At 37.4% G+C, this 20,074-nt stretch overlaps 2 protein-coding genes across 2 annotated transcripts; one reads left to right on the top strand and one right to left on the bottom strand.

Moving 5' to 3' along the window:
* Nucleotides 1-3,093: 3,093 nt before the first annotated feature.
* Nucleotides 3,094-7,596, top strand: LOC144433591 (para-nitrobenzyl esterase-like). Its single transcript, XM_078121918.1, has 3 exons — nt 3,094-4,195; nt 5,386-5,472; nt 7,073-7,596. Exons 1-3 carry the CDS (start codon nt 3,094-3,096, stop codon nt 7,594-7,596), a joined length of 1,713 nt encoding a protein of 570 aa, XP_077978044.1.
* A 1,169-nt stretch (nt 7,597-8,765) lies between these two features.
* LOC144438961 (uncharacterized) lies at nt 8,766-18,817 on the bottom strand. Its single transcript, XM_078128194.1, has 5 exons — nt 18,309-18,817; nt 16,523-16,731; nt 11,756-12,694; nt 10,244-10,329; nt 8,766-9,335 (listed from the first exon to the last, which is right to left on the bottom strand). The coding sequence occupies exons 1-5, from the start codon at nt 18,688-18,690 to the stop codon at nt 9,080-9,082; spliced, it is 1,872 nt and encodes a 623-aa protein (XP_077984320.1). The 5' UTR covers nt 18,691-18,817; the 3' UTR covers nt 8,766-9,079.
* Nucleotides 18,818-20,074: the final 1,257 nt, after the last annotated feature.

Genomic DNA, 20,074 nt, shown 5'->3' with positions numbered 1-20,074 from the left:
TCTAACTGGAAAAATCACACTGCCATTTTAAGTTCATGTTATAAGCAACAGCTGAGTTCTCAACAACACCCGATCATCGGGTAGTAAGTACATTTAAGGTGAACTGAACACTCTAATATAAGTCCAGTGAAATTACATAACACCTATAGGTTAAAAAAAGAAATGGCAATGAAATAACGTGTGCACATATGTACACACATATACTGGATGCAACAAGAAGTTAGTAGGTTCACTGCAATGTTTAAACAGGCAATCTGTCAATGAACTTAGCCAAATAATAAACACAAAACAAGAATTCCAGAACAACAAGAATTCTTCATCAGCAAAGAATTTGTTCAAATAATTGGAGTCCAATATTAAACATATAGATATTCTGCTGAATTTCGGACACAACTCCAACTTATATCCAATGATGAAGATGTAGGGAAACTGTCCAATACAAGACAGGATTACGACTGATGAAGGACCTAACGGCCGGTCCGAAACGTCTTAAAAGAAGGATCAATAAAGTTTCTATCTGGGGACGTCTCGCCAATGCCTTCCTACTATAAACACCCTGATATACCAGGGTCAATAACCTCGACAAACCGGTCATTTGGCTAACTGACCCTCAAACCAATATTATTATACCATACCAAATACATATATTCAAGTATTTATCAACCGTGGAAAAGGTCTCCACACATTTTCAAAATTGATCGAACGACCTACGGTGCCACGTTATTGAATTTTAAATTTCAAAACCGTATAAATCTGATTTACCCTTAATGAAGAAAATTCTAAACTAAAGTTGTGAATTTTACCAAATATCAGATGGTAAATACTATTTTCTTCAATTTCAAATCCATTATTGATTCATTTTGCCGATATATAATGAAAGAATATTCTTCGCTGTTTTAATGCACTCGAGTTTTTTTTAAAGAAACGAAAAACGCAATCAAATCATACAAACCGGTTACCGTGTCAAACACTCTATAGTACATTTGCTTAGTACATCAAAATTATAAGATTCGTGTCTGAACAATTCAAAAATTGAAAAATAACAAACAATAAAAAATCATAATTTCATAATTACGACAATCAAAAAGTCGTCATTACGACAATCAAATAGTCGTAATTACGAGAATCGAAAAGTCGTAATTACGAGAATCGAAAAGTCGTAATTACGAGAATCGAAAAGTCGTAATTACGAGAATCAAAAAGTCGTAATTACGAGAATTAAAAAGTCGTAATTACGAGAATTAAAAAGTCGTAATTACGAGAATCGAAAAAGTCGTAATTACGAGAATCGAAAAGTCGTAATTACGAGAATCAAAAAGTCGTAATTACGAGAATCGAAAAGTCGTAATTACGAGAATCGAAAAGTCGTAATTACGAGAATCGAAAAGTCGTAATTACGAGAATCAAAAAGTCGTAATTACGAGAATCGAAAAGTCGTAATTACGAGAATAGAAAAGTCGTAATTACGAGAATCGAAAAGTCGTAATTACGAGAATCGAAAAGTCGTAATTACGAGAATTAAAAAGTCGTAATTACGAGAATCAAAAAGTTTAGAACGATTCTCGTAATTACGACTCGGAGAATTAAACCTGTGATTATTATGAAAATCTAAAACATGTATATATTAGTAAAGTTCATGTTCGTATAAAACATGTGGCGTCTTACGATGTTTTATCACCATGAATGGCAGCATGTGACCTATTTTTGATCAGTAAGGCGCAAGCTCCAAATACGTTTTATGCACTTCCTTGAAAGCGCTTAGAATGTAGTACTATATAAGGGTAAAGTTACTTGATGGAGGGGGGGGCGAAGAAAATGGCATAAAAACAAGTTACTTTCCGAATTTTAAGGCTGTGACTATTTTGATGTGATTGCTTATATTTTCCATGTTACCTCTAACTCCATTCCTCCGCAGCAAACCAAAAACAAAACAATACTACATATTTGATAATGAGAGGGCCCCCTTCTAAATATGGACCTTGGGAATCCCAAAACTCAAATGGTTCACTCCTAAATTCCGCGCTCAGTGTGATAACTGACTTGCTACTAACTGTTGTTGGCTTACCACATGTATCATCAAAAAGTCGTAATTACGAGAATCAAAAAGTCGTAATTACGAGAATCAAAAAGTCGTAATTACGAGAATTGAAAAGTCGTAATTACGAGAATCGAAAAGTCGTAATTACGAGAATTGAAAACTCGTAATTACGAGAAAAAAAGTCGTAATTACGAGAATTGAAAACTCGTAATTACGAGAAAAAAGTCGTAATTACGAGAAAAAAGTCGTAATTACGAGAATTGAAATCTCGTAATTACGAGATTTTAAATTTTATTTTTTTCCTTACAACTTGGCACTAATACGCTTCCGTACTATTCCATTGGAGATGAGAAACAAAAAAAAAAAACCTCACCCTAAGTCTAAATACCGTCATCGACTCATTTATTCACCGAGGAGAATCTATTTAAACTTATAAGTATACTACTTATAGATAAAAAAAAACACCCTCTAATTTAGATGTACAATGTCTAATTAGTTATATTTTAACAATTTTCTGAGAATATATCAAATTTGGTGGTTGTCTTACAATTATATGCGCCGCTGAGGGCGCAAAGCGGAATGATTAGCTATCGACTTTCGATGGTATAAAGGAAGATTTACTCACGGAAAGTCTTTTGAACGGAAACGTAAATGCACAGAAAATTGATATGAGCAAATATGAAGAAAAAAGTCACCGTGAATGAAACTACCTTCGAATCTTCGATATATAAAGAGTAACCGGCGGTATTTGATACTAATTTATGGCTTTGATCGATTCACATTTGTCCATAGTATCCAGTAGTCCCAATTTGTTAGCAGGAGTCAGTGTTGAACAGTGGCAATACACATGACCCCCGCCCACCCCGGGCGCCCACCCATGTATCTGACGACTACATTTGCCTATATGACAAAGTACCACGTGACTAATGAATTATGGTAGCACCAGGAGTATGGGTCGTAGTGCATGTACGCTGATTGGTGCGATTTGACACTCAGCTAGAACAGAGGACTCAAACTTTAACCCTATTTCGCCGGTATATGGCACGGCAATGAACATGTTTAGCTTTCTACGATTCGTCACATTTTTACCATTTCTCTGCTTTAGTTGTACCTTAACTAATTCACAAGAGCCTGGATTTGACGCCAGTGATGATGTTAATGTCATCGAAAATCCAAATGCGTGGAAATTTGCGGTGAATGCATCTTCTGGTGCCCCCTGCTTTGCGACAACTGACTGTGGGACAGTTGAAGGTCGTGTCAGCAAAAATGTATTTGTATTTAAAGGTATCCCTTACGCGAAACCCCCGGTCGGAGAACGTCGTTGGAAACCACCAGTCTCTCTGAAGGAAAGTGGCAGTTGTTGGAGTGGTACGCTGCAAGCTTTGAAATTTGGTCATGAATGTGTTCAAGATCACCCTTCGCAGGGTGTCATCGGTGATGAAGATTGCCTACATTTAAACATCTATACACCTACGTTAAACCAACATGCTAATCTTCCCGTGATGTTCTGGATTCATGGGGGATATTTGATGTGGTCCAGCAACCACGAAGCAGACTATTACCCCGACGAAACAACTGTTCACGACACTAATATGGTGTATGTCAATCTGAATTACAGACTAAACGGGTTCGGATTTCTGGCACTCGACATCCTTTCAGAGTTATCGGAGACCCATACATCAGGAAATTTTGGATTCATGGACCAAATTCTAGGCCTTAAGTGGGTACGAGACAATATCAGGAACTTTGGTGGAAATCCAGATTTGGTAACTCTCTTCGGTCAAAGTTCTGGCGGTACATCGACGTGGGCGTTATCTGTCTCGCCGTTGGCAAAAGGTCTTTTTCACAGAGCCTGGATGATTAGTGCATCTCCTCTCTTTGAAATAACACTAGAACAGGCTTCGATAGCTAATCAGGTGTTCCTTGAGCGATCAAATTGCAGTGACACCGAATGCATTTATTCCCTTACCCCTGAACAAGTGATCAAAGCAAACCCTACGGATGTTTACCCATATTGGGGTTCTCCAAATTCTTGCGATTTGCCAGTGAAAGACTTTAAAGATGGGGCTTTATGCGTCATAGACGGAATCATCATACCACACGACCCTCTCACTGTCTGGAAAAATGGGGAAGGAAATGATGTTCCTTTAGTCTTAGGTAAGACACGGAGAACATGTGGATACTTTCGAGAAAATGTATTATCCATTAATAACAGTCTGAGATAACCTGGTAGACTTAATATGCAATCATTGTGTTCATACGACTTGCAATTTTAACCAAGTTCACACACAATGAAGACAGACAAACCTATTCAAATCTTTGCAATATATATATATATATATATATATATATATATATATATATATATATATATATATATATATATATATATATATATGTATATATATATATATATATATATATATATATATATATATAACACTAGAACAGGCTTCGATAGCTAATCAGGTGTTATATATATGTATACAAATGTATATATATATATATATATATATATATATATATATATATATATATATATATTATATACATACACACACACCCACACACACAAACTGGTGTGTAGAAAGATTACCATGTTATTGTCTATGCTTATGTATATGTGTATGTGTATGTGTATGTGTATGTGTATGTGTATGTGGATATGTATATGACTGTATATGTATATGTATATGTGTATATGGTTTAATCGGTACTTTGGCCACTGGCCTTAGGTACAAATGTATAAAGTTACAGCAGATGGACACTAGAGGAGTTAAATTATGATTTTTGGGATCTAAATTTTGGGTTTAATTCCTGATTGCCACTAATCACAATTTAATATATGTAGAAGCATTTACAATTCGATCATCCATTGTAGACTGTGTAATAGAAATATAATTGTCAAATATCTGATCTGTCTGTTATATCTGTTATAGAATGTCCTATGCAGTCGCCAAATATCATACTTTATATACTTTAAAAGTTTATGAATACTCTATGGGCTTGTCAAATATCTGGTCTCTGATAACATCTAAAAAAAATATTTGCTAATTAACCAAATAACCAATCTTGGATCTGTGAATTGTATATTTTCATTATTCATTCTTTAGTGTAATTTATGATTTATTGTACAATCAAGGGACAGAGATTCTAGACCTTAACAAGGTTGTAATTCGATTCGAATTTGTATTTCATTGTACAGTATTTGCAATTCATCCCATATCCAGAGTTCTTTTAAACCAGGTTTTGTAGTATCCTAGGCCTTTACACAACACCCTGTGATACTAGACGAAATGTAACAAAGAAGCAATTATGTTGACAACGTAATTATTTTATATTGTCAGGAACAACGGCTCAAGAAATTGACTACCTTCCAAGAGATACAAGTTTGCGGTATTGGACTTGGGAGAAATACCGATCACATGTTGCAGGTGGGTCATGCGACTACAGCCTCTTCATATTCAGTTGACTTAGCCCTGTGATTTAAACGATGTACGTTATTTACGTGATGTACGTGGTATCAATCATGCCGAAGTCTGGATGTAAAGGTTATTTAGGTTACGCTTATCACGGTTGTATTAAGCGGTAGACATGGGGGGGGGGGGGGTTATTTCAAGAATGATGAAGATCTGGAGATACATGTGTATACGTATGTGACTGAGGTCGATAACAAGTTGAGCTAACAGTATTTGGGTATGAAACGTGCAATGATAAGCAAGTCTGAAGTCGAGGATGACAAAACGTTTTCTCTGTGCATTGTTATTCTGACTAGTTATCCTTGCCAGAAATTGGGCTGGAGGTCAAGGTATACTTACCATGATGCATTTCCAGACATCACGTGACCTCGCTCTATGATTAATTGTCCATCACTACCCACTATTAAAGGAAGGTTTTTTGTTTTGTTTTTTAAATCTTCGTCTCTATCTGTCTGACACGTGTCTGCACTGTCCATGAACATACCTCAAAAACTGTTGCATTAATTCTAATGAAACTTTACACTGATATGGTTTTGGTAATCCTATGAATATGAATTAGTAATATGCATACAATATCTTAACAATGATTGCTTCTAATATGCCATACATATATTGATAATAACAAATCGCATGCTTCAAATTTCATAAGATTTAAATTTCACATATTAATTTAGTATACAAACTGGTGATATCACTGACACTGAAGTAGGGAGGGTTATTTTTGTGTTTCTCCCCCGGATCTGCAGACAGCATGGGCTTGACAAACACGAAAAAAAAGACCGTACCGACGCGAGGGTATTTAAGTGATGCTCTCGCTGACAGGAAACAATTCTGCTCTTTTTGGCCTTTCCTGGTCAACCAGGTCCCAAAATTATATAAGGCATCCGGGTTGACTGTTGTGATTCAAATCTTGCCAAAGCCATTAGCTATTCAGAAACAAACGGTAAAGGCTAAGCTCGAACCTGCAACCTGCAGATTCCAATTGCAAGCCGGTTACTCAGCAGGCAATTTTTTTTTTTATGTTGTTTCTGATGACATGACTTCAGAAGATAGGGTAGGTAGGTCGGAATTTCATTTTATTTTTAATTTACTTCAAATTTTCAAAAATTTACTCCGACCCAAAGATATAAGATACTCGTCGGTCACAGTACTTCCGAGAGAGTTTGACGAGATGTAAAAGAAGTAAATAAGACAATTATAAGTTAAGTAGACGAACATGTACGCAAACTGTACTGTTATATTCTTTAAAAAAAAAAGAACTGGTTTCTCTCTGGAAAACGATTTTTTAAAGTGATAGATAGGCAATTGCATGAGGGTGTACACGGAAATAGAAGTAAATTGTCATAATTTTACCTTTTTGCAAGCAAAAAACATGTTATAGGGTCATGGCTTAAAATAGGGTAGGTCGGGTTATCAAAAACACACTATTGTATTTATTTGGGCCTCATGATTGACACGTAGCTTCTTGTTTCTTTACGTTTTTGAGAATATATTACAGATTATGAGTTAAAATATCGAGCCTCTGTTAACATGTTTATGTTTCTGATCTCGACAGACAGGTTGGATCCATTTGGTAAGGATGTAACTTCACAAGCAATGGCTCTTTACCCTTATGATGAATCAAAGGACACGCCAGAATTTATGTTGACAACAATGGCATCTGATATCCTCCTACACTGTGGCAGTGATATCATTGCTAAAGTTGCTGCAGAATCCTACCAATCTCCTGTGTACCGATATGTAGCCACCTCGTGGCCTTCAACCCAAGTCTCTTTTATGGGGTTTTCATGGGAACCTAAATATGCCTTCCACTTGTGGGACATCTTTAGCTTTTTTGGTTTTGTGCCGAGATATGTATCGAATCCCACTGAGGAGGACATGGCCTTTCAGAAAATCATGCAGAAAGCAATCGCACATTTTGCCAGAGAGGGCGTGATGCCACCCGATATGAAATGGCCTACGGTTCCCACAGGTGTTGCTCTACTTGATAGTACAGTAGAAGCACATGAAAATTACCACGCACAGGAATGCAAGTTTTGGGTAGAGAACGGATTTTATGCTTATTCCTGGATTAATTAACATTTAATTCGGAGAAATTTTATGTTTGAAAGTGTCTGAGATACTAAGGTAGTAGTTTGCAATTGTGTATTGTGTGTATTCTATTGTTTCATGCAAGAGAGTTGACGTTTCAAAATTACAGATTTGTAAAAATGTCCTTTTATCGAAAGCGGAACCACTTATTCAAAAGATTATATCTCGTCGGCCGTATCATTGCATTGGAATTTAGTATGTTATCTGACGAACCGTGAATGTTAGGATTACGCAAATTGCTAAGTAGGTCAATGGTGGACGCTTTGTTTTATATATATATATTATGTGATGAAATATTGGTAAATTTATTTGATAGTATGGCCCATAAGTTAGTATCTAGAGTAAAACATTTCACTGATTTTTAAATAACATGAAATAAAAGCGAAATCTCAGGTGACCACGAAATCCCGTATGATAGAAAACACATGTATGGAGTTGGCGAAGAATGACTGGGCGACTCTGTCAGATCTTGACGCATGATTACTGACGACTACTACAAGGTGTGCACACGAAAACAAGGATACGTACGACATATACGAGACAACACAGTCATGTTGGGCTATCATTCATTCATGCATATATATACATACTTGTACTCCGACGTGGCCGTTAAATTTTGACTGACAGTTACAAATGCGGGTATTGACTCATCTGGGAAAAGCATGAATACCGGTGTATCAGCAAAGTGGCACAATTCCTTATCGAAAATCAAAACAGAGACTGTATGAACTTCTCCCTGGGAAGAATATGACACCATGGACTAAATACCCGGGGTACAAGATAAATGCCATGCGGGCAATACATGCCTCCTGCGGTCGGCGTGTATTTACCCGGACGGCATTTATTACTTGACATACATACATACATACATACATACAGACAGACAGACAGACAGACAGACAGACAGACAGACAGACAGACAGACAGACAGTGGTGGTGGTGGTGGTGGTGGTGGTGGTGGTGGTGGTGGTGGTGGTGGTGGTGGTGATGATGATGATGATGGTGGTGGTGATGATAATGATGATGATGATGATGATGATGATGATGATGATGATGATGATGATGATGATGATGATGATTGATGATGATGATGATGATGATGATGATTGATGATGATGATGATTGATGATTGATGACGAAGTCGTCTCCTAATTACACTAAATATATCCTAGCATACTCAATTCTGTAAAAAGTGGTGGTAGAAAATGTTTATATAATTGTCTTTTGTATTGTGATATTGTGTGGCACATTTTTTAGAGAATCGTAGACGTGTTACGTTCGCCACATTTTGAAATACAAACTATTTTGTGCATATACACTGTACAATGCAACCCGACGGTGAACAATATCTAGCCATGCCTGGCAGACGAACAAAAGAAATCCAGGCTGGCTAATCACTATTGCAATGTGTTTTTTACCATCTGTACCGTACAGCATGTTAACGTCCTTCTTATAAAGAAAATGTACATTATCAGAACCCTAAATGTGGATCCACAGGAATCTCCCTTCGCAAGCGGATGTGACTTCCTCGTTGTGGCAAGGGTGGCGCTTCGGGGTCAGAATTAAGACGGGTTTCGGTTGTTGGTGAGGTCTTCACTGGAATATCCCGAAATTTGTACACTTCGACAAGATCCTCTAAGGTTCGAAATTTACAGTCCTCCTTGTCGAAGTATATTTTTCCATTTCTGTCTTCAAATATTTTGAAGTGTTTAAGTATCGTCTGGAATCTAGACAATACAAGCAAAAAAATATAAGCTATGTGTTTGCACTATTATTATTATTATGTTGGTTGTTGTTGTTGTTGTTGTTGTCGTCGTCGTCGTCGTCGTCGTCGTCGTTGTTGTTGTTGTTGTTGTTGTTGTTGTTGTTGTTGTTTTTGTTTTTGTTACAACGAAGATGTACATACATTTGCATTAAGATAAAATGCTAATCAAAAAGGCACAATTTAAAGTTTATACGTTTCGGGGGACATTTTTGGCTACATATCAAGCGGTACACTGTAGTATTACACTCGGCCAACTAAAAAAAATTGTGTGTTTCCAATAACTCGATCGACCGACCCTAGATTAAGCCCCCGTCCCTAAACATTTGTTTGCATGCAAAAAGGTAAAATGGTAACAATTTATTTCTATTTCCGTGTACACCTTTATGCCTTTGCCTCATCTGTGGTTACGTTTTTTTTTAAAAATCGAATTCCACAGAGAAACCAGGTCTTTCTAGACTATTAAAGTACAGTCTGCATAATGTCTTCATTTACTCAGTTCTTTTACACCTCATCAAACTCTCACGGAAGTATCGTGACCGACGAGTATATTATCTCGACGTTTTTAGAAAAATTTAAAGTTACAAAACAAAATAAAATTTCGACCTACCTACCCTATCTTTTGAAGTCGTGTTATTGGAAACAAACATTTATTATTTTTATTTTTGCCTTATTGAAGCATTCACAGCAGTATACAAACATCTTGCATTCTACCAATGGGGTTATCGTGAAGCTTTCCATTTCCAATTCCATGATAAGATATTCCTCCCTAAACAAAGATCCACCAACGAGCGATATACAACATGAGAGGGCGCAATTTTAAAAATGCATTTATGATTGGACAGAATTGATTCTGTATTCCTAATTACTTACGTAACTGTAACGACAATGCTGCCACGATATGGGTAAATGAAATACCAGCCATCTTGACGTCTGTATGTTTTGGCCACTTTCTCGATCTAATGACGTCAACAAAAACACATTTGTATTTAGAAGTGTACAGGCTGCAACTGAGAGGCTTTTTCTTGTTTAGACATTTGTGGTTAGATGTAATGTGATATTATACACCTTGACTAGTATTGAACCAAAAATATTCCGTGTAACTGTACACATATTGTGGTACAATAAATCAAATCTAACAAAACTGGGTCTGAACCTAAAAATTGGCGGACCCAACACGATCGTGATTTCGACATGTTATTAATGAAATCGACTTCGGCATTTCAACAAATTCTAATGGTTGTACTGTTGCTTGCTCGAAAAAGAATTAATACGTTCACTTGTAGTACTAGTACGACTTTAATGAAATTTTTACAGGAAAAACTTCCTTACTAAAATGGCGTCACCTTGTCTATTTTTATCTTATTTTTTTAAAAATTGATTTGTTTTGCTTAGTGTTACTCAGTATTTGCTTGAAATATCTTGTCGAACCTCAGGCCTCCAGTACAGGGAATACCAGATTTAAACTGAATACCTTCCGTAAGGGCAAAGACTTTAGATTTCCGTTCCTACACACAATGATTGTTGGAATGCAACAGAACATTTGCGATTAGTTATGTTCAAAGTATGTACCAAATTATATTGAATTTGAAGTATGCATTTTAAAGATATAGCCTTACTGAAAATCATTAATTATTCAAATGAGTCATTAAAACTAAAAGCTACATTATCAAACTTTACATGGTGATTGAAATTTGATACCATCAATATAAATACCAAATTATATTAAATTTGAAGGGGACATTCTTAAGATATAGCCTAGTTACTGAGAATCATTAATTATGCAAATGGCTCATTAAAACTAAGTGTTACATTAGTAAGCTTTATGAGACATGTGAACCCTGGTATCATTTATATACATGCCAAATAATATGGAATTTGAGGATTACATTCTTCATGTATAGCAGAAAATAATTAATTATGCAAATGACTCATTAAAACTAAAAGCTACTTCAACAAGCTTTTCAGGACATGTGCCCTTCTTATGTTTGAAGTAGTATGTGCCAAATTATATTGAATTTGAAGTGCGAATTCGTAAGTTATAGCCTAATTACTGAAAATCATTAGTTATGCAAATGAGTTATTAATACTACAAGATATATTATCAAACTTAAAATGACATATGTACTTTGTTATCATCAAAGTATGTATCAAATTGTATTGAACTTGAAGAGTGCATTCTTCAGATATATATAGCCTAATTACCGAAAACTATTAATTATGTAAATATCTCATAGATATTCATGGCATGGTTTCCTAATTTACGGTAGAACAGCATGTGCCCATCTTGGTATATTTACCTTATATTCTTTCTCCCATGAAGAAAATTTAAATGAAAGTGTCCAAGGTTGTGACGTAATTCTGCTTAATGTGATTAGTACATACCTCTGAGATGCTTGATGGAATATTAGGATGCCAGGCTGGGTGTTCAGCACACATTGATATTAGACTTTGTTGAAAGGGGCCACTATCCACTGACGTGCTGCAGCTGGTGTCATCAAAGTCGTCACCGCTGTCTGGAAATGGAGCTTGTAGTAGAGAGTAGTTACTTGCAAGGCTTGCTGAACTGCTATAACCTACGACATCATCTGACTTCGTCACTTCATTTCCAGGTTCCCGTATGAGAGGCATGTACATGCTTTCTTGTTGAACGTTCCCAGCGTTATTAGCATTTGGTGACTGGAGAACTTCGAATTCCCGCCTCGTATACATTGCATCGATGTTGTCAGCTTTGTGTTTAGGTGGTATTTTCAACTTCAATTGTTCGCTAAGAGGAAGTCTGTTTTCACCATTCGCAGCATTATGCTTGAAGTTGTGGTGATTCGGTTCATCGACGTTTTTGTTTCCTTTCTTTTCAGGGAGTGGGGGAGGAGGCTTTGGGTGCCAAGTGCTTGCAACGTTGAAATCAGGAGGCAATGACCTTGTCGAGACACCCCTTTTAGGCGATCTTGCATCTCTAGGAGATCGTTGCCCATCTGGAATACGGTCAGGATCTAGGTGTAGCTCTGAACAAAATCTTGTATCACTATCTGGTGGTAGTGATGCGCTTGATCCTCTTCGGACATCGTCGGCAAACTCTTCATCTGGAAACGGAGAATTTGAGCGTGGATTTGCATTTAAAGTCCCAATATTACAATGGTCAAACATGAAGTAATGTTTAACAATAACCTGTGTTTGTTGGGGTGTAGTGGACGATGTATTGGATCCACCAGATGATGTTGACCATGTATCCGAGGCTGATCCATCGTCATCATCCTTTCCATACAGGTGTTGTAATTTGTCAAGTCTTGGAGAGTCTCGTGTAGCTAGAATGAGCTCCCTTCCCTATAAGTTACAAAGGAAAGACATGCTTGCATAATATGGTCTTGGGGGTATGTTTCTTTCGCAAAATCAAAGAGAGTAGTTTAGATTACCAGAATCATCAGAAAATACATACATACATACATACATACATACATACATACATACATACATACATACATACATACATACAGACAGACAGACAGACAGACAGACAGACAGACAGACAGACAGACAGACAGACAGACAGACAGACGTACATACATACATACATACATACATACATACATACATACATACATACATACATACATACATACATACATACGTACATACATACGTACGTACATACGTACATACATACGTACGTACATATATACTTAATCCGAAGCTATTCGCGGCCATCATTAAAACCCTTTCAAACTTTTCCAGAAAAGGTAATTAACAAGAACTCTTATGTGTCCCTTTTCCTTTAAATCGTGAAATATTGAACAATTTTAACAACATACCGTTTATATTCATTTCAGTGTTCATTGAGATGATCAAACAATCACATGTATTGGAGGAAAATACCCTGTCATGCTTGATCACACTTTCTCTTACGTTGTCAGAAAGAATCAAGCACAATACTTCAATTTATGTCTGTTTTTACCCATTTTCCCTTTTTTGCTTTTTCCGTTTTTCATCATAATGGCTCGCAAACACTTTGTTTGAGTTTACCGACACACCACAATGAGGATATGCATTCGACACCATCGACCATAACATTCTCTTGGGCAGGTTGTGTTCCCGTTTTGGCATACAATGGACTGCTTTAAATTGGTTTGAATCCTTTTTGAAAGGTAGACCGCAACAAGTGTCTGTTAAGTCGATGATGTCGGATGAACGCATTCTGAAATATGGTGTACCACAGGGTTCGGTGCTTGGGCCTGTTTTGTTTGCTTTGTACATGGCTCCGATTGAGGAGATCATCACACGTCGTGGCTTAAATTCCATTATATATGCTGATGACTCTGGGTTATATATTGCTTGTGACACCCTTGATCAACCCACTGTCGTTACACGTGTAGAGGCATGTGTGGACGAAATTCGTCAATGGATGATGACAAATAAGTTGGCGCTCAATGATGGTAAGGCAGAAGTTGTCTGGTTCACACCCCGCAATGGTGCGGTTGGTTCATAGTCAGGTTCGATTAATGTACGGATAGGTGATGCCATGATTTCTCCATCAACTGTTGTGCGTGACCTTGGTGTGATGGTTGACTCTTTTGGACTCATGGATGAGCATATTTGTAAAGTTTTTAAGGGGGCATCTCATTCACTCTGGCGTTTGAGTAAAATTCAAAAACTGTTGGACCAGTCTAGTGCTGAAAAATTAGTTCATGCTTTTGTTACATCGAAATTAGATTACTGTAACAGTTTGTTTCGGTCTACCTGCATATAAATTGAACAAACTTCAACATATTCAAAACTCTGCTGCTCGATTGGTGACAAGATGGAGGATTGGTCGTCAAGCTGATGTGAATCCAGTGCTGAAGGATTTACATTGGCTGCCAATCGAACAGTGAGTTCGTTATAACATTCTTTGTATTATCTTCAAAATTATCCGTCAAGGAGAAGTAGCGCCGAACTACTTGTCCGAACTTATCAGTATCGATCATCCATTACATAATACGAGAAAGAGTGTTGGAATCAGGCTGAATCCTTTCTCTATTAAAGATCATGGAAAACAACCTTCTAAAACGTATGGTGACAGGGCTTTCAGTGTGTATGCTCCTAAACTGTGGAATAGTTTACCGCTTGAGCTTCGACTACTTGAGAAAATTGCTCCTTTCAAGAAAAGTCTTAAAAAGTATATTTTCCGACAATGCTATTGCTGATGTTTTTAAATTGATTGCTAATTTTTAAATCCGATTTTGTTTTTAGAGACGCTTTTAAATTATTCATTGACTGTGTTCTTATGCTAGATTTTTGTTGTTGTTGCTCTTTTGCTAGTCTTTCTTATTTTGTAATGTTCAGACCGCTGAGACATGTTTGTGTAGTGGTCTTTAAACAATAAATTATTATTATTATTATTATTATTATTACTATTATTATTATTATTATTATATTATGGAAGGAGCATTGTCTCAATACGTTTTTTTTTAGAAATGATCCACACCCATTTCCCGCCAATCGGTTTGCTACAATTTTCTCCAATATTGCAACATTCACGTTTAGGGAACAAACAGAATTTACGATGGGGAGAAGGGGGCTGAGGAGAAACATATACATAAAGACGGCTCACTGAAGAGAACGGTGTTCAGTGCAATCTTAGTTGCAGAGTGTAATCGGACGCAATCCAAGACATTAGGAGGTCCTAAGCCATAACTCAAGAGTTTCAATCTTTCTAATTATGAGTTAAAATGTCGAGAATATATAATAATGTACTGAGAGTAAAATTGGGGTATCGAAGACAATATTCTAGTACCCCATGGCTTTCAATAAATTATGTGTGTGGTGTTAAATGTTATGCCTCTAAATGACCTTCTACATGTCCTTACAATTCTAAAAAAAAACATATTTGTGTCTGATCACAAAGGGCATGAAGATGTACTAAGTATCTCAAAGTATATGGTATAACCAATTTTGAGACCTTCTTGCAAATCCGACGTCTATTTGTAAAGAAATCTCTTATTATGTATGGACGCTGAAGTCGATTGCCACTGTTATTCTAATGTAGTGTATCATATAGTAGTAGTAGTAGTAGTAGTAGTAGTATATATACAGGATATGGTAGTAGTAGTAGTAGTAGTAGTAGTAGTAGTAGTAGTAGTAGTAGTAGTAGTAGTAGTAGTAGTAGTAGTAGTAGTAGTAGTAGTAGTAGTAGTAGTAGTATACAGAATACAGGAAGTTGCAGGGTATACCGTATAACTGCAAAAATAAAAACCAGTGTAGCCTTTCGGGAGCTACGGAAATTCTTTGAGAGCGTGAAGGGATGTGGGTGGGGTTGGGCTGTGAAAAATTTGATCAAAGTATCTTCTAAGCAGCCCCCCCCCCCTTCTGTAAATTCTACTCGTTTCCTTAGTTCGCAGTTTGCTCAGAAGTATAATTCACGCCAGATACGCTGTCTGTCTAAAATAGATGGGACAACGTTAACATTATCCACATATTAGGGAAAGAAATGGCAAGACAACTAGTTTATTAATCTTGATATTAATCACGACATAATCACAATATGATCAGTGAAATTTTGGGTTGTTTCTTTCTGTCTGTCAGGATGATTTAATTTGGAAGTGAAAGACGATCTTTATGAAGACACACTCAAGCAAACATACTACTACTATCAATGCAACAATATACACCATTGACAACTGTAAATCAACCGTGTCAGATGAACTGGTTGTTTTGTTAAATGAACAAATAATTTCTTTGTGACAATGCCCCGCCCATGTCCGGAAGTTTTTTGAAAAGGGAAAAACAGGAAATACGCATATAAAGTCAAGAATGTTATCCTCTCTTCCTGATAAAGGAAATCACAAGCAAACCATGAATGGCAGGGTATTTTTATTTTGGTACATGTAAACGTGTAATGGTTTTGTGTTCTGAGCAAAGATGAAATGGAATATTAATGCTAGTGCCTTTTATATCATAAAATGGCCCTACTTTAAAGCAAAAACGTTCATTATACCTTTTTTGTCACTACATACATGTATTACGTACGTACGTACGCACGCACGCACACGCACACACACACACACACACACATACATACATACATACATACATACATACATACATACATACATACATACATACATACATACATACATACATACATACATACATACATAATCCATGTCGACTACATACTTTTAATTTCACAGCTTTTGTTGACCAATCTAGTTGAAAATCAGCGTGGTTGGGACTGATAAACACAATGTCATCCTCATATAGATGGTGCTCTTTAAGGAACCGTTGTAATATTTGTGACATGGTTGATTTCTGTGACGAGTGTACAGTTACGTCTTGAGGTACATCCTCTTCACCCATCCATATTTTAACTTCAAGTTGAAACTCCCCTGAAACGTAAAAGTAAACAATGAAGACAGAATTAGCAATTAAGCCAACCCAGAATCTCTCTCTCTCTCTCTCTCTCTCTCTCTCTCTCTCTCTCTCTCTCTCTCTCTCTCTCTCTCTCTCTCTCTCTCTCTCTCTCTCTCTCTCTCTCTCTCTCTCTCTCTCTCTCTCTCTCTCTCTCTCTCTCTCTCTCTCTCTCTCTCTCTCTCTCTCTCTCTCTCTCTCTCTCTCTCTCTCTTAGGGTGTAACGGAAGTGCAGTCCTATGAATTCATTCAGTATAGCTTCAACGTTCCGTTTTACAACCAATCTTAATACATTCAATTTTCTAATTAAACTTGCGGCTGGGCAAACATGATCAAAAGTGTCGTCGTCGTCGTTGTCGTTGTCGTCGTCGTCGTCGTCGTCGTCGTCGTTGTTGTTGTTGTTGTTGTTGTTGTTGTTGTTGTTGTTTGTATTGAGATAATTTCGAGAAAACATTGCATTTGCCAGAAACGTATCACCGCAAAATATTACGATCGTGTAACAGTGCAACACTCATCAAGACATCTCGAGCATGATGCATCTCGTACTATTAACCTCGTACTATAACCGTACCTGCCCAGTTCAAACAACCACCTTGAATGGAGCTGCTCTCTGGCATATCTACCAATGATTGTAAATACATGTATGTAACATTACCCATGTATGGTACGATCTTTGAGGACGATGTCACATCTATGATGTGCATGTATTAATAAGTGATTGAATGCACGAACGTATGAATATTGGAAAGCAGAAAGAAAGAACAGAAAGTATATTGGTATAATATAGTATATAGAGAGTATCGTATGCCTTGTCAAGTTTCGGTTCAGATTAGTAATTCAATACTATAATCGTAGAGGTATGCGTGTACTATTATCTTACACACAGTGGCACGTACTATTGCTTAGGAAAATATCGTACGAATCCTGCTGCTACAAATGTATCAATCTCTGTACTAGTAGAAATATTCTTTTTCTCCTTACAGGTAGGAATGAATATATAGTCAAAAGGTTGTTATATTTAGTCTGTAGACCTGGAAAACAACAATCTATGAAATATTACACACCCCTATGATCTTACATGTATATACGTTTGTACTGGGCAAGATATGGTGGTCATGCAGTTTATTGTTTATCGGCGGGTGGGCGGGGCTGGGTTATACCTTGATGCCTCAATCAGTGAGATCACAAAAGTCGATGACTGTCGAACAGACAGACAGACAGACAGACAGACAGACATGTAGGCAGGAAGACAGACAGGCAAGCAAGCAGACATACATACATACATACAAATGCATACATACATACATACATACATACATACATACATACATACATACATACATACATACATACATACATACATACATACATACATACATACATACATGCGTGCGTGCGTGCGTGCGTGCGTGCGTACGTACGTACGTACACACACACACACAGACAGACAGTCAGACAGACAGACAGACAGACAGACAGACAGACAGACAGACAGACAGACAGACAGACAGACAGACAGACAGACAAACAGACAAACAGACCGACCGATATTTACCTTTTATAGCTTCTTCCAGTAACATCAGAACATCAAGTCTTCCAAGTTCTCTTAACTTCTCTCGCATAACACGGAAAGTCGCCCCTTCTCTCTTGCCCCATCTACTGAGGAGCTCGTAAACAGGATTCGCTCCTCTGCTGAGCCATAACCTTTCACATTCCTCCATATCCTCTTGAGAAAATCCCAACTTGTCCCCGAGATTCTGCCATTGATAAAATCGTGAATCAACAAACAAGGCATTGGACAACTCTAACAGCCAACAATTACCGATCGCCGAAAATTGTCCGCTGAGTCGCAAGGATTTATGAGACAGCGATTGCCTATTGGTATTCGTATTTCGCCTTCGTTCGCGTCTTGCCGCAGGTACCTCCAATGATGTCATCACTATACATATATATATATTCCGACCAAATAGAAAGTATATTGAACATAGGGACCTAAGGTTTGTAGGTAGGATGCCTATGCCTTTAGTTCTACGACAAATATGGCATAGGAAACAAGACCGAGTTTTCACCCGGAAATAGGACAACTGTTCCACAAGTTAAAGACACTGATCACGTGATCTTTTGAATCAGACAATGGAAAGGATATGTCAGGGATATGTCGTCGTGACAGTTGGGGTCATGGCGCCACCAACGCGCACTTACATATATGCAAATAGGGTGGCGTCAATTCGTAAGGAGGTCATCAGGGAATACTGTCGACACAGACTAGACCCTCAATGATGGAGGAACTATAATTTATGTGAAAACAATTACATGTTATTGTTAATCACTTTCTCACTGTCAACTGAATTTTGATTCGAATACATAGCATCGCTCATTGCGCATAGCTCTCTACACCAACAACTCTAAAACTTTCATTTGAACGCACTTTTTCATCATCAAATTATGTTCATATGGAAATGTCGAGGTATCTTTGGGAGTGACACTTATGGAGCCTGCAGTAATTACAAGGGGGGAGGGCCAGGGGAATGGGGGTCACTTTTGTACAAATTGGCCAAAGGGGCCATATTAAGAGGGTAATATTTTGCTGTGACTCATTATTTTGTCTAAGTTTTGCATTCTGGGAGAAATTTGGAACCATGTCAATCAAATTGCTGCCGACAACCATGCAGTGCATTAATTGTCAAGTGTGATGTGATGTGAGGGGAGAATTAATTGTAAGTCACAGTGGGTCCTACAGTTGGGCAAGATATAATGTTGTGGAGACATATTGGCCTCGGTCCTGACGATATCGGGAGTATGCCCATCTAGTGTTTGGGAGTTAATGTTCTAGCCTTCAGTTCAGCCAATGATTAATGCAGTGCCAATTTCACATAATCTAACTACCGGTGGTAGTAGTAGTTAGGGAAATAACCAGTACCTTTAAAACTTTCAACGTGGTGGCAGCGTTGGGATTAGGATTAAATCCTTTAAACCATTGATTCTGGAATTAGTGTCCTTTACCAGCATTTAAACCATATTTTAACGGGGGAGGGTCATGCATGTTTTAGAGAAAGGAAATTGAGGGAGGGTCAGCAGACGTCATATTTTACGCAATAGCCTGGGCATTATCCCCCCCCCCCCTCCTAAACTACTGAAGACTCCATTATTTGACGTATCGCTACTTTTACTTCAAGACTTTTTTATTTTTTGAGTCAGGTACTATGAATATTTCAGCACATGGTACTTACTTGCTGGCCGCAGTTTATTAATGTTGGTCATGATTACTTAATGCAACCACTGGATCCCAAAAGATATTCTGATAACTTGATTAAATTGATT

This window comes from Glandiceps talaboti, chromosome 1 (genome assembly GCF_964340395.1).
Source record: "Glandiceps talaboti chromosome 1, keGlaTala1.1, whole genome shotgun sequence".
In the NCBI taxonomy this organism is placed as follows: Eukaryota; Metazoa; Hemichordata; class Enteropneusta; family Spengelidae; genus Glandiceps; species Glandiceps talaboti.
The sequence above is the reverse complement of the archived record's forward strand: the minus strand, read 5'-3'. Positions and strand labels throughout refer to the sequence as shown.

Coding starts and splice junctions, on each gene's coding strand:
- LOC144433591 (XM_078121918.1), top strand. CDS start 3,094: ATGTTTAGCTTTCTACGATTCGTCACATTTTTACCATTTCTCTGCTTT. Junction 4,196..5,385: donor TGATGTTCCTTTAGTCTTAG/GTAAGACACGGA, acceptor TTATATTGTCAG/GAACAACGGCTCAAGAAATT. Junction 5,473..7,072: donor ATACCGATCACATGTTGCAG/GTGGGTCATGCG, acceptor TGATCTCGACAG/ACAGGTTGGATCCATTTGGT.
- LOC144438961 (XM_078128194.1), bottom strand. CDS start 18,690: ATGACATCATTGGAGGTACCTGCGGCAAGACGCGAACGAAGGCGAAAT. Junction 16,732..18,308: donor ACTGGAAGAAGCTATAAAAG/GTAAATATCGGT, acceptor TTTACGTTTCAG/GGGAGTTTCAACTTGAAGTT. Junction 12,695..16,522: donor CAAAAGCTGTGAAATTAAAA/GTATGTAGTCGA, acceptor TGTAACTTATAG/GGAAGGGAGCTCATTCTAGC.